The sequence below is a fragment of the Schistocerca serialis genome, chromosome 2 (genome assembly GCF_023864345.2).
Source record: "Schistocerca serialis cubense isolate TAMUIC-IGC-003099 chromosome 2, iqSchSeri2.2, whole genome shotgun sequence".
NCBI classification, from domain to species: Eukaryota; Metazoa; Arthropoda; class Insecta; order Orthoptera; family Acrididae; genus Schistocerca; species Schistocerca serialis.
In genome coordinates, this window is record NC_064639.1 from 54,665,654 (window position 1) to 54,679,252 (window position 13,599).

Below are 13,599 nucleotides of genomic sequence, written 5' to 3' on the forward strand. Positions count from 1 at the left end.
GTGAGGGGGGGGGGCAAAGATGGGGGACTGGGAGGGATGCGGAAAGGGAAGGGAAGGTATGCAGCCCGGAAAGGAAGGAGGGCCACATTAGCTCGGGGTCCCGTGCTCGCTACGCACGTGTCCACAAAAGAGTTGTGGACCCCCTGGGGGGGAGGGAGTGTTCTATCAGTTTTTCCAATGTTCTGTAAATTATTTGCATCAATATTTTTCAAGCATGAGTTATTAAACTGATATTTCAGTAATAGTTGCATCTGTCAGTGCCTGTTTTCTTTGGAATTAGCATTACAACATTCTTCCTGAATGTCTGGGTGTATTTCACCTGTCTCATACCTTGCATACCAGATAGAATACGCTTATCGTGGCCGCCTTTCCCAAGGATCTCAGTACTACAGAAGGAATATTGTCTAAATCATGGTCCTGTTTCAACTTAGGTCTCTCAGTGATCTGTGTTGTTGTTACAGCACTACCTGCATCTCCCATCTCATCTTCATCTACTTCACCTTCCCTTTCTATTCCATTTTTCCCTCCTATTTGTGGAAGTCAAAAATCTGACATCCTATCTGTATCGCCTGTGACTGCATGCTGCACATTATTAATTATCTCAATTATAGACATTTTACATAGAAACTCAAAAACATTTAATAGCTTAACAATTGTCAAAATTAGAGCAGTAGCAGATACACTGCCTGTGAGAGACGGGAACAGCGCAGCCTGCAGTGACGGCAGCTGGCTGATAGCTTTACCACAAGAATGTGTGTGAGTGGATCTGCTGTTACTGACATTTGAGGGAAGTAGACTGTTATTGTGCTTCTACAAGGCACTTACTATTAAAAAACACACAAAATGCAATGTAAAAAATTATGCAAATGCTTGCCTCCAAATGTGATGCTTTAGGTTCATGCTGCAAGCTGTTTATCACTTTACCACCAGCATATACTGCAAATGTTGGTCGGTCAGTTTGAACGAGGGGGGCAGGGGGAGATGTACACCACAATAACAGGAGAAAGGAAGAACCAGAAGAATGACAGAAGGACAACCAACATTATTATTAACAAAACAGGAAAAGAAAACCACAGAGAGAAGCAAGGAACAGGTAGAAGGGGGTAAAAACAAGAGCAGATGACCACGGCTGGCTGACCACGAGAATAAAGAGGAAAAGCCAGCCACTCTGCGACACATTAAAACATCCACCCTAAAAGCATTAGAGTGGAGAACACAAACAGACAAGAGACAAGTACTAAAACTTATAAGGAATGGTAAGACCCACCGTCCTGTATAAAACGTAAAACTAAATTAGCCGATGAGGTGCCGTCAGCTAAACGAGTAAGGTAACTGAAGAATCCGCTGTGGAACAGCCAAAGAAGGACAGCTCACCAAGATATGGGTCACTGTCAGCTGGGCACCGCATCAACACTGAGGTGGGTCATCGTGGCGCAGGAGGTAGCAGTGTGTCGCTGAAGTGTGGCCAGTGCTGAGCCAGCAGAGAATCACACAGTCCATGCGAGAGGCCCGCATGGAGGACTGCCACACATTCGTAGTTTCCTTAACAGCACACAGTTTGTTGTGTGTGCTGAGGTTATGCCAATTTCATCTCCCAAAGCCGGAAAACCTTGCGGCACAATACTAAACACAGGTCAGTTGCAGTGAAGCAGATCTCCATAAGCGGTTTCACATAGCCTGTTTGGCCAGCCTGTTGGCAAGTTCATTGCCTGGGAGTCTGACGTGACCTGGGGTCCAAACAAACACCACTGAATGACTGGACCATTCCAGGGCGTAGATGGACTCCCGGATGGTAGCTACCAAAGGTAGATGATGGTAGCACTGGTCGATAGCTTATAGGCTGCTCAAGGAGTCTGTACACAAAAGAAACAACTCCCGAGAGCATGAACAGATGTGCTCAAGAGCACGAGATACAGCCGCCAGTTCGGCCGAGAAAATACTGCAGCCATCGGGCAAGGAAATACGTTCAATACGTCCTCCACGGACATATGCGAAGCCGACATGAGTATCAGCCATCAAGCCGTTGGTGTAAACCACTTTGTGGCATCTGTACACGTCAAGAATAAGGAGGAAGTGGCAGAGGAGAGCAGCAGAGAGCGGCGGGGTAACTGAGTACTTAGGGCCACGTGGAAGGTCCAAGCCGCAGCCTAGGTGTACACCGTGGAGATGTACATGAATGGACCTCAAGTATAGGTGGTAAGGGCAAGGACTCCAGTTCAGGAAGAAGAGATCAGACACAAACTGCAATTTGAAGCCCTGACCTGGGCCACCGATGCTGGATATGAACCGCCATGGGGGGGAAAAGGAGATTGTGATTTGGATGGGCAGGAGAACTATGAACATGTGCAACACGGAGGGACTACGGCCTCCACAAGGACGCTGGTAACCGGACTCATCCAACAAGCTCCTGTTGCAAGGCGAACACCAGTGGTGCACTGGGTTGAGTAAACTCAACACTGAGGGTGCCACCAAACCATAAACCAGACTAACAGTCTAGACAGGATAGACCAAAGGCTCTGTAGAGCTGCAGCAGTGTATAGCGATCTGCACCCCAGTTGGTGTTGCTCAGACAGCAGAGGGCATTGAGGTGCTGCCAGCACTTCCGCTTAAGCTGACGAAGGTGAGAAAGGTGAGAAAGCCAAGTCAATCAGGCGTAAAAACCCTGTCCTAAGAAGCAATGTGTCTCCACTACAGTGAGTGGATCGTCATTAACGTGAAGTTCTGGTTCCGGGTGAATGGTACAATGCCAACAGAAGTGCACGACACACAACTTTGCAGTCAAAATCTGGAAACGGTGCGTTAGAGCCCGAGACAGCACCTTGTGGATGGCTCCCTTTAGGCGCTGCTCAGCAACACCAGTACTGGTGGAGCAGTACGAAATGCAGAAGTCTTCTGCATACAGAGAGGCTGAGACAGACAGCCCTACAGCTGCTGCTAGACCATTAATGGCCAGTAAAAATAGAGAGACACTCAATACAGAGCCCTGCGGGACCCCTTCTCCTGAATATGGAGGGGAATTATGAGAGGCACCAACTTGGACATGAAGCAACAGAAAATTTTGGATAAAAATTTGAGTGGGCATCAGAGACCCCACTCGTATAATGTAGCAAGGATATGATGTCGCCAGGTCGAGTCGTATGCTTTAGATAAGTCAAAAAAGATGGCAACCAGATGTTGGCATATGGGAAAGGCTGTTCGGATAGCAGACTCGAGGGACAGTGGTAGAGCACCGACTTGGAGCCAGCAGGCCATGTGACTCCAGGACCCAACCCAGCCGCCAACATACAATACGTTCCAAAAACATTGGTGAGGCTGATGGGCTGATAGCTATCCACATCAAGCGGGTTTTTACCAGGTTTGAGCACCGGAATGATGGTGCTCTCCCGCCACTGTGACGGAAAGACGCCATCACACCACATCCAGTTGAAGATCACGAGATGTCGCCTATAGTCAGTCGAGATATGCTTAATAATATGTCTGTAGATCCGATTTGGCCAGGAGCTGTGTCAGGGCAATGTACACGGGCACTGAGGAGCTCCCACTCTGTAAATGGGGCGTTATAGAGTTCACTGTGGCGTGTAGTGAACGGGAGGACTTTCCCTTCCAGCTGCCGTTTGAGAGTGCGAAAGGCTGGGGCGGTAATTCTCCAATGCAAAGGCTCAAGCCTAGAGCTCAACAAAGTGCTCGGCAATCGCATTTGCATCTGTAGATAACACCATTTATTTTAACTCCGGAAACTCCTGTTGGGGTCTGGTACCCAAAAACACGTTCGATCTTCGACCAGACTTTGGAATTGACATGTGGCACCCAATGGTCATGACATATCTCTCCCAACACTCCTGTTTCTGTCGTTTGCCAAGTTGGCAAATGCGGGCATGGAGCCGTTTGATGGCTACGTGGTGCTCCAGGGAAGGGTGCTCCTTTTGCCACTGTAGAGCTCGCTGACACTCCTTTTTCAGGCGAGCACCGAGGCACTGCCTTACGCCTCAGGCACCTTAAAGAGCAAGTGATCGTGTTTTCTGCTGCAGAAACAATTTTAGTCACCTGCTCAACCATCACATCGATGTTACCCTGTGGGGGGAGATTCAGCAATGACAGCAGAGGTAAAGGCTTCCCAGTCTGCCTTGTTTAAAGCCCATCTGGGCAGGTGTCCATGGACCTTATGCCGGAGCAGTGACAGGAAGATGTGTAAGTGGTCATTACCACGCAGGTCGTCATGTGCTCTCCAATGGATAGACGGGGGAAGTCCTGGCCTGCAAATTGATAAATCAATGGCCGAGTAACTACAGTGAGCCACACTGAAATGTGTGGCTGCCTCAGTATTTAAGAGGCAGAAGTTAAACTGAGAAAGTAAAGTTTTGACATCTCTGCTTCGACCAGTAAGCACGGTGCCACCCCACAAGGGGTTATGGGCGTTGAAATCTCCCAAAAGTAGGAGACGTTTAAGGAGTTGATCAAACAGTGCAGTTAATACATTCAGGGATATGGCACGATCTGGAGGAAGATACACATTGCAGACAGTTATTTCCTGCATTGTCCTTATTCTGACAGCCACAGCTTTAAGAGGGATTTGAAGGGGGCACAGTTGCACTACAGACTGCTTATAGGACATGAACGCAAACTCCACCTGACACCTGATTACAGTCACAACAGTTCCTGTAATATCCCTTATAGCTGCGGAGGGTACGGGCCCGCATTGCCAGGAACCAGATGTGCTGAGAGCAATGCAGAAAGCAGGTGTAAAGCTTAACAGTTGCTGTAGCTCAACAAGGCGGTGGGAGAAACCGCTGAATTCCACTGGAGGATGACATGATCGTGAGACCTGGGAGGCACAGAACATTCAATTAGGCAGTTTACGCCTCAGCGTCACCTGCTGCCACCGACGTTTTGCCTGGGCAATCTATATCAACTGCATGTGAGGGTCTGGCGAGATCTAGGTCCTCAGCAGACACCAGAATCTACACTTCATCCACAGATGCAGAGCTTTTTGGTAGCAGTGGCATGGGCGCCACCGCAATTACCTTTGTCTTGGGGAACTTCTTTTTGGATATCTCTCACTGTTTCTTGGTTTCCCCGGCTAGGACGACTTCACTGATTCAGTTTCTGGGACTGAGAATGAGCGTGAAGCCCTATAACCAGCTGCTTTTGGGCTCTGGTGGGTGTTATCTTTCTCACTAGCAGAAACTTGGGGAGTGCCCCGAGGGACCCCTTCCTAGCAAGCGGAGCTGAAGAAAAATTATGCTTTTTCCAGCTCAGAAGTTGGGACTGATTTCCCGCGCGCGCGCTCGTGTGTTGGTGTGTGTGTGTGTGTGTGTGTGTGTGTGTGTGTGTGTGTGTGTGTGTGTGTGTGTGTGTGTGTGTGTGGGGGGGGGGGGGGGGGGGGTGGTTTGCTCCCGAAGTGGAGCAGCCCTCGGCCCCCACCATCAAGGGGGCAGGTGTAGCCTTCTGGTGCCGAGAGGTGACAGGAATGCAAGGAACTGATGGGGCGACAACTGTTCTCGTAGCGGCGGCATAAGAGGATGTCATAGCCACAGGAAGTACACGTTCAAATTTTCTCTTAGCCTCAGTATAGGTCAGTTGGTCCAGGGTCTTATATTCCATGATTTTCCTCGCTTTCTCTAAAATCCTGCAGTCTGGCAAGCAAGGTGAATGATGCTCTCCGCAATTGAGACAGATGGGAGGTGGGGCACATACAGTATTTGGATGTGATCAACGTCCACAATCTCAACGTGTGACGCTGGAAGTGCAGCGGGTACACACATGGCCGAACTTACAGCACTTAAAGCACGGCATTGGGGAGGGATACATGGCTTCACGTCACAGCAGCAGACGTTCACCTTAAACTTCTCAGGCAATGTGCCACCCTCGAAGGCCAAGATGAAGGCACCGGTGGCAACCCGATTATCCCTCAGACCTCGACAGACACGCCAGACAAAATGAACACCTCGCCACTCTAAATTGGCGCACAGCTCGTCCTCAGACTACAAAAGGTCCCTATGGAATATAATACCCTGGGCCATATTTAAGCTCTTATGGGGTGTGATGGTAACACAAATATCCCCAACTTGTCACAAGCGAGTAATATCCGTGACCGGGCAGAGGATGATGATTTTAGCAAGACTGACCCAGAGCGCATTTCGCACAAGCCCTCCACCTCCCCGAACTTGTCCTCCAAATGCTCCACAAAAAAAACTGAGGCTTCATGGACAGGAAAGATTCCCCATTAACTCTCGTACATACAAGGTACCGTGGTGAATAAGCTTCACTGCCATCCTTAGCCTGGCTTTCCTCCCATGGTGTGGCCAGGGAGGGGAACGATTTGGGGGTCGTATTTCTTAGCATTGACGTTAGTCTGCCCACTTAGAGACTGCTGGTGGTGGACCACCAGCAAGAGATGATTTTCTATGCTTCATCCACATGTCATCCGCCCTGACCAGGGGCCCTGCCCACAGGCACTACCCAGCCTCAGCGAGGGCCACCTGACAGGATGGCCACTGCCACGAGTGATGATGCCCCTGGGAGGTGGGCTTCTACTCCATGGCATATGTGGGGAGTTAATGGCATAGGCATCAGCAGAGTGATCCCTGTGTTGTCAGGGGGCTACAACCAACATGGTACATGGCGGCCCCACCACAACGAACTGGCTACCGTGCTGGATATGAGGTGCTAAGAAGTATATGGTCATTGTCGGCACAGAAGGCATAATGCACGGTGGAAAACGCACCCAGGAAGGTGTCCTTGCCCAAGAGATAGCGAATGAGTGGGACAAATGCGACAATGAGAAAGTGGTCTAAAGATCTCAATGCACGATGGACATTTTGCACCAAATAAGGCGCCCTTTTCCAATTGGCTCGCTGTTAGGGAAAATTTAGAAAGATGAGGTCAAACCGACAGGGGATCATAACATAAACGCCGAAACATGAGACACTCCTTTTAGTTGGCTCTTATGACAGGCAGGAATACCTCGAGGCCTATTCTAACCCCCAGACCTGCAGCGGGATACTGCAAAGGACAGCTCATGATGGGGAGAAACTTTCCTCTACGAACTGCCGTAACCTGTATGCAGTATTGTCTTTTGTGTAAACTCCTGGACTTTGAAGTGTCAAATTTACTGATGTGTTAAGTAGTCTATTCAGGCTTAGTCACTGTGGCACCAGGTTTTTTTTTATTTTTTTTTTTATTATGAAGTAAACACGAATGACAAACACAGCATTCTCATACTGCAATAGTAAAGCTCTTTGAAATGCAATCAACCATAATATGATTAAGGAAAAGCCTGGATGGAATATGACCAATGGAATGAACATAGCAGCTGTGTGAAGTCCAAAAGTGTGGATCACATGAAACCAAACTTGCACTTTTCTCACATGCTGTACTGAAAAATTTGGATGACGGCAGTCACATAGATGTTGTAGTTCTTTATTTCCTAAAAGCATTTGACTCACAAGGGAAACTCCACATCACCTCAAACACACCCACCCCCCCCTCCCCCAAGAGATTTAGTGGTGAGAGGGCCCAGTGAAAGCCTGTCAAAAACTGAACACAGACGAAGCATGAAAATAGGAAGACAGTGCACTGAACTGTGGAAAAAAGCAAAACAGAAACAGTGAACAGCCCAAACACAGGAAGTGCAACACAGATCAGTACGCAAAAGCAACGGTGTTCTGGATAAGTGGTCATCCACTGAAAGTGGGCAAGCTGCGTTCAAAGCTACCGTGCGCCAATAATTTTCTCCATGAAATTTTTGACTGGAATGAGGATTTTTTGGTACGGAGGACGCAGAACGTTATCTCGGATGAAGAGTCATTGTCAGATGTAGAAATAACTTTACTTATAGCCCATGGAAAAACGTCAGGACCCTTGCCATTCATGTTGTATATTAATGACTTTGCAGACAATAGTAAACTCAGGCTTTTTACACATGATACAGTTATTCATACTGAAGTACTGTCTGAAAGAGGCTGTATAAATATTCAGTCAAATCTTAACAACATTTCAAAGTGGTGCAAAGATTGGCAACTTTCTTTAAATGCTGAGAAATGTAAAATTGCACTTCACAAAATGAGAAAACATAGCATCCTCTGACTAATATCAATGAGTCACTGTTGGAATCGCCAACTTTTACAAGTATCTGGGTGTAATACTTTGGAGGGATATGAAATGTGATGATCACATAGGCTTAGTTACGGATATAACAAGTGGTAGAGTTTGGTTTAGTGATAGAATACTGTGAAAGTGCACCCAGTCTCCACAGGAGATTGATAAACAAATCACTTGTGTGACCAGTCCTAGATTGTTGCCAAAGTGTGTCAGGTCGGACCCACACGAAATAGGACTAACGGGATATTGAACGTAGCAGCAAGGATGCTCACAAATTTATTTGATCTATGGGAAAGAGTCACAGAGATACTGAAGAAACTGAACTGGCATGCTCTTTAAGATAGATGTAAACTCTCCCGAAAGAGTCTACTAACAAAATTTCAAGAACTATTTTTAAATGGCAACTCTAGGAATGTACTCCAAACCCCTTTGTATTACTCGTAGGGATTGTGAGGATAAGAACAGAATAATTACAGCACACGCAGAGGCAGCCAAACAATCACTCTTGCTGTGCTCCAAATGTGAATGGAACGAGAAGAAACTCTAGCAAGTGGTACAATGGTACATACCCTTTGCCGTGCACTTCACTGTACTTTGCAGAGTATAGGTGTATGGCTCTGAGCACTATGGGACTTAACATCTCAGGTCACCAGTCCCCTAGAACTCAGAACTACTTAAACCTAAGTAACCTAAGGACATCACACACATCCATGCCCGAGGCAGGATTCGAACCTGCGACCGTAGCGGTCGCGCAGTTCCAGGCTGAAGCACCTAGAACCACTCTGCCACCAGCAGCCGGCTGTATAGGTGTAGATATGTATGTATTATATGTAGATAGTTTCTATCTATCTTCATGTGTGTGTCAGTTCAGTTTCTTAGCTTTTCCTGTGGACGGAACAAACCTGTGATCTTTGCTACTGCCCTTCTCTACATACATTCAGTATGCCTCATTAGCCCTATTCAGTACGAATCCCCCCCACACACTAGTGATTTTCTACGTTGCGTCACATGAGTGTTTAGTATGCAGTTTGGAAACAAACTGAAAAAGTTACTACTTGACAATGCCCATTACATAGAATTTCTACTATTGTGATGTGTAAAAGGTGGTGCGTAGCAATTACTAACTAACATCTGTATATTTAAAAACAAACCTTATAAATTTTCAGCATATATCCATATTTACATACTAATTTGCAATGTGAATTCGATGATTCATTCGATATTACTAAGATTTATCATGCAAATGATCTGTGGAAAGTGAAACTAACTAAAAAACTAGCTAAGTCTCCAATGCAGATGGACTGCATTTTCCTAGTAACCTACCACTGAACCGGAATTTGTCACAGGCTATATCTATGATTGAGCCTACATGATCCTCTAATTTAATCCTCTTCATAGGTCTTCAATTATCAGGTCCTCTCGAGAGCAATACGCGGTGGTGCAGCTGGTATCCTGTGATCTTATCGATGTCTTCCAGTCTCACTCTTGTTCCTTCTTTCTACTGTCCCTTCAGTGATACTGCCACATCTCAGCAGATCCCTGACCCAAGTGTTCCTTCTGTGTTGGATAAGCTTAACTTCCCTCATTCTGTGGATCACTTCTTCATTTGCTATCTTGTCTAACCACTTAAGACTGAATGGTAATTTTGTTGATCATTTTTGCCATCTGTGCTTTCACTCAACTAGTGTACGAAGTTTTTTGTTTCAGGGATCTACAATATATTATGGTTAAAATAGGGGTTAACTTAACTGAAAATATAATTCAACCCACAGCTTCCATGCAGCCTGCCGATGCAACAGTTTAATTGGGGCACTACTTCGATTGTAAGTTCAGCAGTTATGCTTTTGCTTTACGATCCTCAGTTTCATTTCTCTTATTGACTGTAAGTACCTGGGCACTAGCTTTGGTACTGCTACGGCCTTTACACACGACCAGAATTGCAACTGGTTTTTTTGACAAATCTTTCAATAATCTCCATGAGAAACTTAATATTAGAACAACTGTGGAATTGTATGATAGTTGCAACAAAATTCCAATGCATGTCAAATGAAAGAGGATACTGAATGCATACAGAGAAGGGCAGCACAAATTCATTGACCTGTGGGAGTGTGTCACAGACATGCTGAAGAAACTGGACTGACAGACAGACAGACAAACCATCACGCAAAAGAATACTTAGTATTATGAGGACCAGCTTTAAATGACGACTCTAAGGATATACTACAATCGCTTATGTATTGCTCCCACACTGATTGAGGACATTATTAAATTTCAACACATTTTTAAAGTACCATTCTTTCATACGTGAATGGAATTTAAAGAAACTCCAGTAACTGGTACTACAGGGTGCACTTTCGGCCACGCACTTCACAGTGGTTTGCAGAGTACAGATGTAGACGAGGAAAAGTGTAGACATTGTGATGCCCACTCCGCCAGCTACAGCATCCAGAAACATCATAAAAATTCAGAATAGTGATACACTTCATTAGCTGTGACGTGATGTGCAATTATTGAGAGTTACGTCTCACAAAGTAAGGCAGAATTTGTGACTGCCGTAGACAGAGTCGATAGGTACCAGTTTGTCCTCCGTATCTCAGTGTGTGCATTCATCCTCACGTTTTGGTAAGTCGTTCTGAAGATTTTGCCGAAATGAGTAACTTTCTGTGCCAATATGATTTTCATTGTTACTGATAGGTGGGAAGAGTATTCAGAGATTCTGGAGAAAGTATCAAACACACTGAAAGTAGCAAGTTCTCATCTATCCAAAAATCATAGTTTTCATGTAAACAGACCTAATTGTAAGTCACCATGTATGGAGAGAGCATGGTCCTTCAAAATTAGAAATTGGTACAGAATTTTCCAGGTCATCAATATAAATATCAATTAAAACTTGTTATATCCGAATCACACCAAATCTTGCTAAGAGGAGACTTAACTTCATGAAACAAGTACTGGTCAGCAATTCTGTCCCTTGTAGCTTTACAGCTATACCACATTTTCAGGGAAAAAGCTCATACGTATTTTAATGTTACACTGGGACAGGTGATAAAAATATTTAATGTGCTCACAGTTGTGAAGTAAAATCAATTACTAAATTTTTACTTGTGAGCCAACACCTATAATCTCAAATCCATAACCTTGCACACTGAAAACAAATTTAGTCAGCTCTTACAATACCATAGCAAAGACGAGCAGATATCTGCCTACTTTATTACCCCCATATAAACAGCAAATTTTATTTCAATGTAATTTGACAGTTAATACTTACACCATCTTCCTTTCTCCGTGGCTGTAGCACGTCATATCAAATGGGTCGACCCATTCTTTTGTTTCTTGATCCTTAGAAGCATCAATTCTGAAACAGTGGGAAACCATTAAAAATAAGAATTTCTGTAAGATATCTACACATTAACATACAAAATAAAAAATATTAATTAGATAAATTATATATAATGGAGACTACAGATAGAACATACTAATTCCACTTAAAACTTCTGGGCTGAAAGGTCGTGGTCAGTATCCTGACTCCCCAACATTTCATGTCCAGTTGCAAGGGAGATCCTCTGAGGTGAAGCAATGAACTGCTATTGGAACTCAACACAGTATCGAATATACGGACAGGACTATCAAACATTTGACCAGTAAAGTGGGCTACGAGAGCACCTCTAGTAGTGCTGACATTTTCAACTGAAATGAATCTATAGTCATTCCGTCAATAGAAAGTCAACATCCACGCTTTATCTAATTCGACACCCTCTTCTTTTCTGTTAAAATTACTATGTTTCTAAATCTCAATAGCCTCTCTATACACACATGCACGATAATGTGATGGTTTTGATAAGACACTTGTCTCGCTGAATTTTATTTCAGAATCATCCTCTTGGTACGCATGATCTACTGCAGTCCATTTATCCATTTTATATTTCACACGCAAATTCCTCTTACGTTCACCTAAATCGGTCTTATTTCTTTTTGTGGTGCCAATATGTACTAGTCCGCAACTATAAGGAATTTTATATACAAGTGTTGCCAAAAGCCAAAATGATGTCATATCTTTTGCTGCTCTTAAATATTCTTTTAACTTTTTGGTTGGTCTGAAAATAGTTTCAAGTCCATAATCATCCAAACTTTTGCAGTGCAAGGGGGGTACAATAAGTAATGCCACACTTTTTTCTGAAAGCAGGTTGATTTTATTCAGGATTCCAATACACCATATTATTCCCCACTTTTTTTGGCTAAAAAATCCTATTTTTCAACATAATCACTGTTCAATGTGACTGCCTTCTGCCACCTTACTGTGAGAGCCAGTGTACCTGCAAGGTACCACTATTGGTTGACATCTGAGCCAATGTCTTGCTGCATCAATAATTTGCCCGTCATCCATATACTGCTTTCTGCAGAGTGCATCCTCCATTGGGATAAACAGATGGAAATATGAAGATGTGAAATTTGGAACGTACCGTGGTCGAGGAAGACCTCTTAGATACATAGACTTGTATAAGCCCTGTGTTGTCGCGGAGAAGGAGAAGGACAAGACTGACTGCATTTTTGTGGGTAAGAACGCGCTTAAGTAATTTCTTCAGTTTCGTGAGGGTAGCACAGATTTGTGCAGCTGGTCAGCATGTGGGAGATCAGACAGGGTTGCACAGCCTCATTGCAACGATGACAGACATCTCACCCAACAACTCACTGTGCTTTTATTCACTGCCAGGTCACCGTAAACATCTGCAAGCACATAGGAGTATCTGTAATGATCCAGTTTTGTGCCAAAAGAAGCTCAACGACTTTTCTCCACTTGGAATGCACCGCCGCTACAGACAACATTTTGAAGGCTACGTATAAGCACCATCACCTACTGGAACTTCACAAAATTACGGGGGCCAAAGCACAAGTATTCCACTATGTCCCACAACACATTCTGTATTTTTCAACTGAAACTGGACAGGGAAAGATGAGTCACATTACTTACCAAATGCCCTTCGTGTAATCTTACTAATAAATGGAAGATAAACTCTACCGTCAGGTGGCAACTGTTCCTCACTGATCCGAATTCTCTTCTTAGGGTGTAGAGCTCGATCTTCCCCCTCTGTAGAATTACCATTGTTCTTAATGGGTGACCATATGTGGTTAACCTCGTATTGTAAATAAAATTTTGCAAGCCCTATCAACCAAGGTGTGAATAACATCTTTTTTGTCTGAGGTGTGACCCACCAGGAAGGTAAAGGACAGTCAGCATTATACAACAGGCACAACCACTAACAAACTGTCTGTCTCCATGAATGGTCACTGTCAACTGTACTGTGGTTGCAGCAAGTGGTACTGCTAAGTGGTACTGCTTTCACAGTTAGCACTACCTTTAACAGGGGAGGGTATGACTGTTACAGGACTGGAGTATGTTTCCGTGGGACAATGTATAGGGGAGGTTTTCCCTCTGTCTACTGGAGTGATACGAGCTGTGGGGCACGGGGTTAGGTAGGGACCGACGAAGATATTGTGTAG

The 13,599-nt window shown here is 44.8% G+C and overlaps 1 protein-coding gene across 2 annotated transcripts in view; it reads right to left on the minus strand.

The window, feature by feature from the left end:
• The window catches only part of LOC126456755 (uncharacterized), a 190,858-nt gene that overhangs the window by 98,890 nt on the left and 78,369 nt on the right, over nt 1-13,599 (minus strand). For both annotated transcript variants that reach the window (XM_050092501.1, XM_050092502.1), the window contains one exon: nt 11,369-11,455. In XM_050092501.1, coding sequence (XP_049948458.1) covers nt 11,369-11,455 — 87 coding nt within the window. The remainder of the gene's footprint in view (nt 1-11,368; nt 11,456-13,599) is intronic.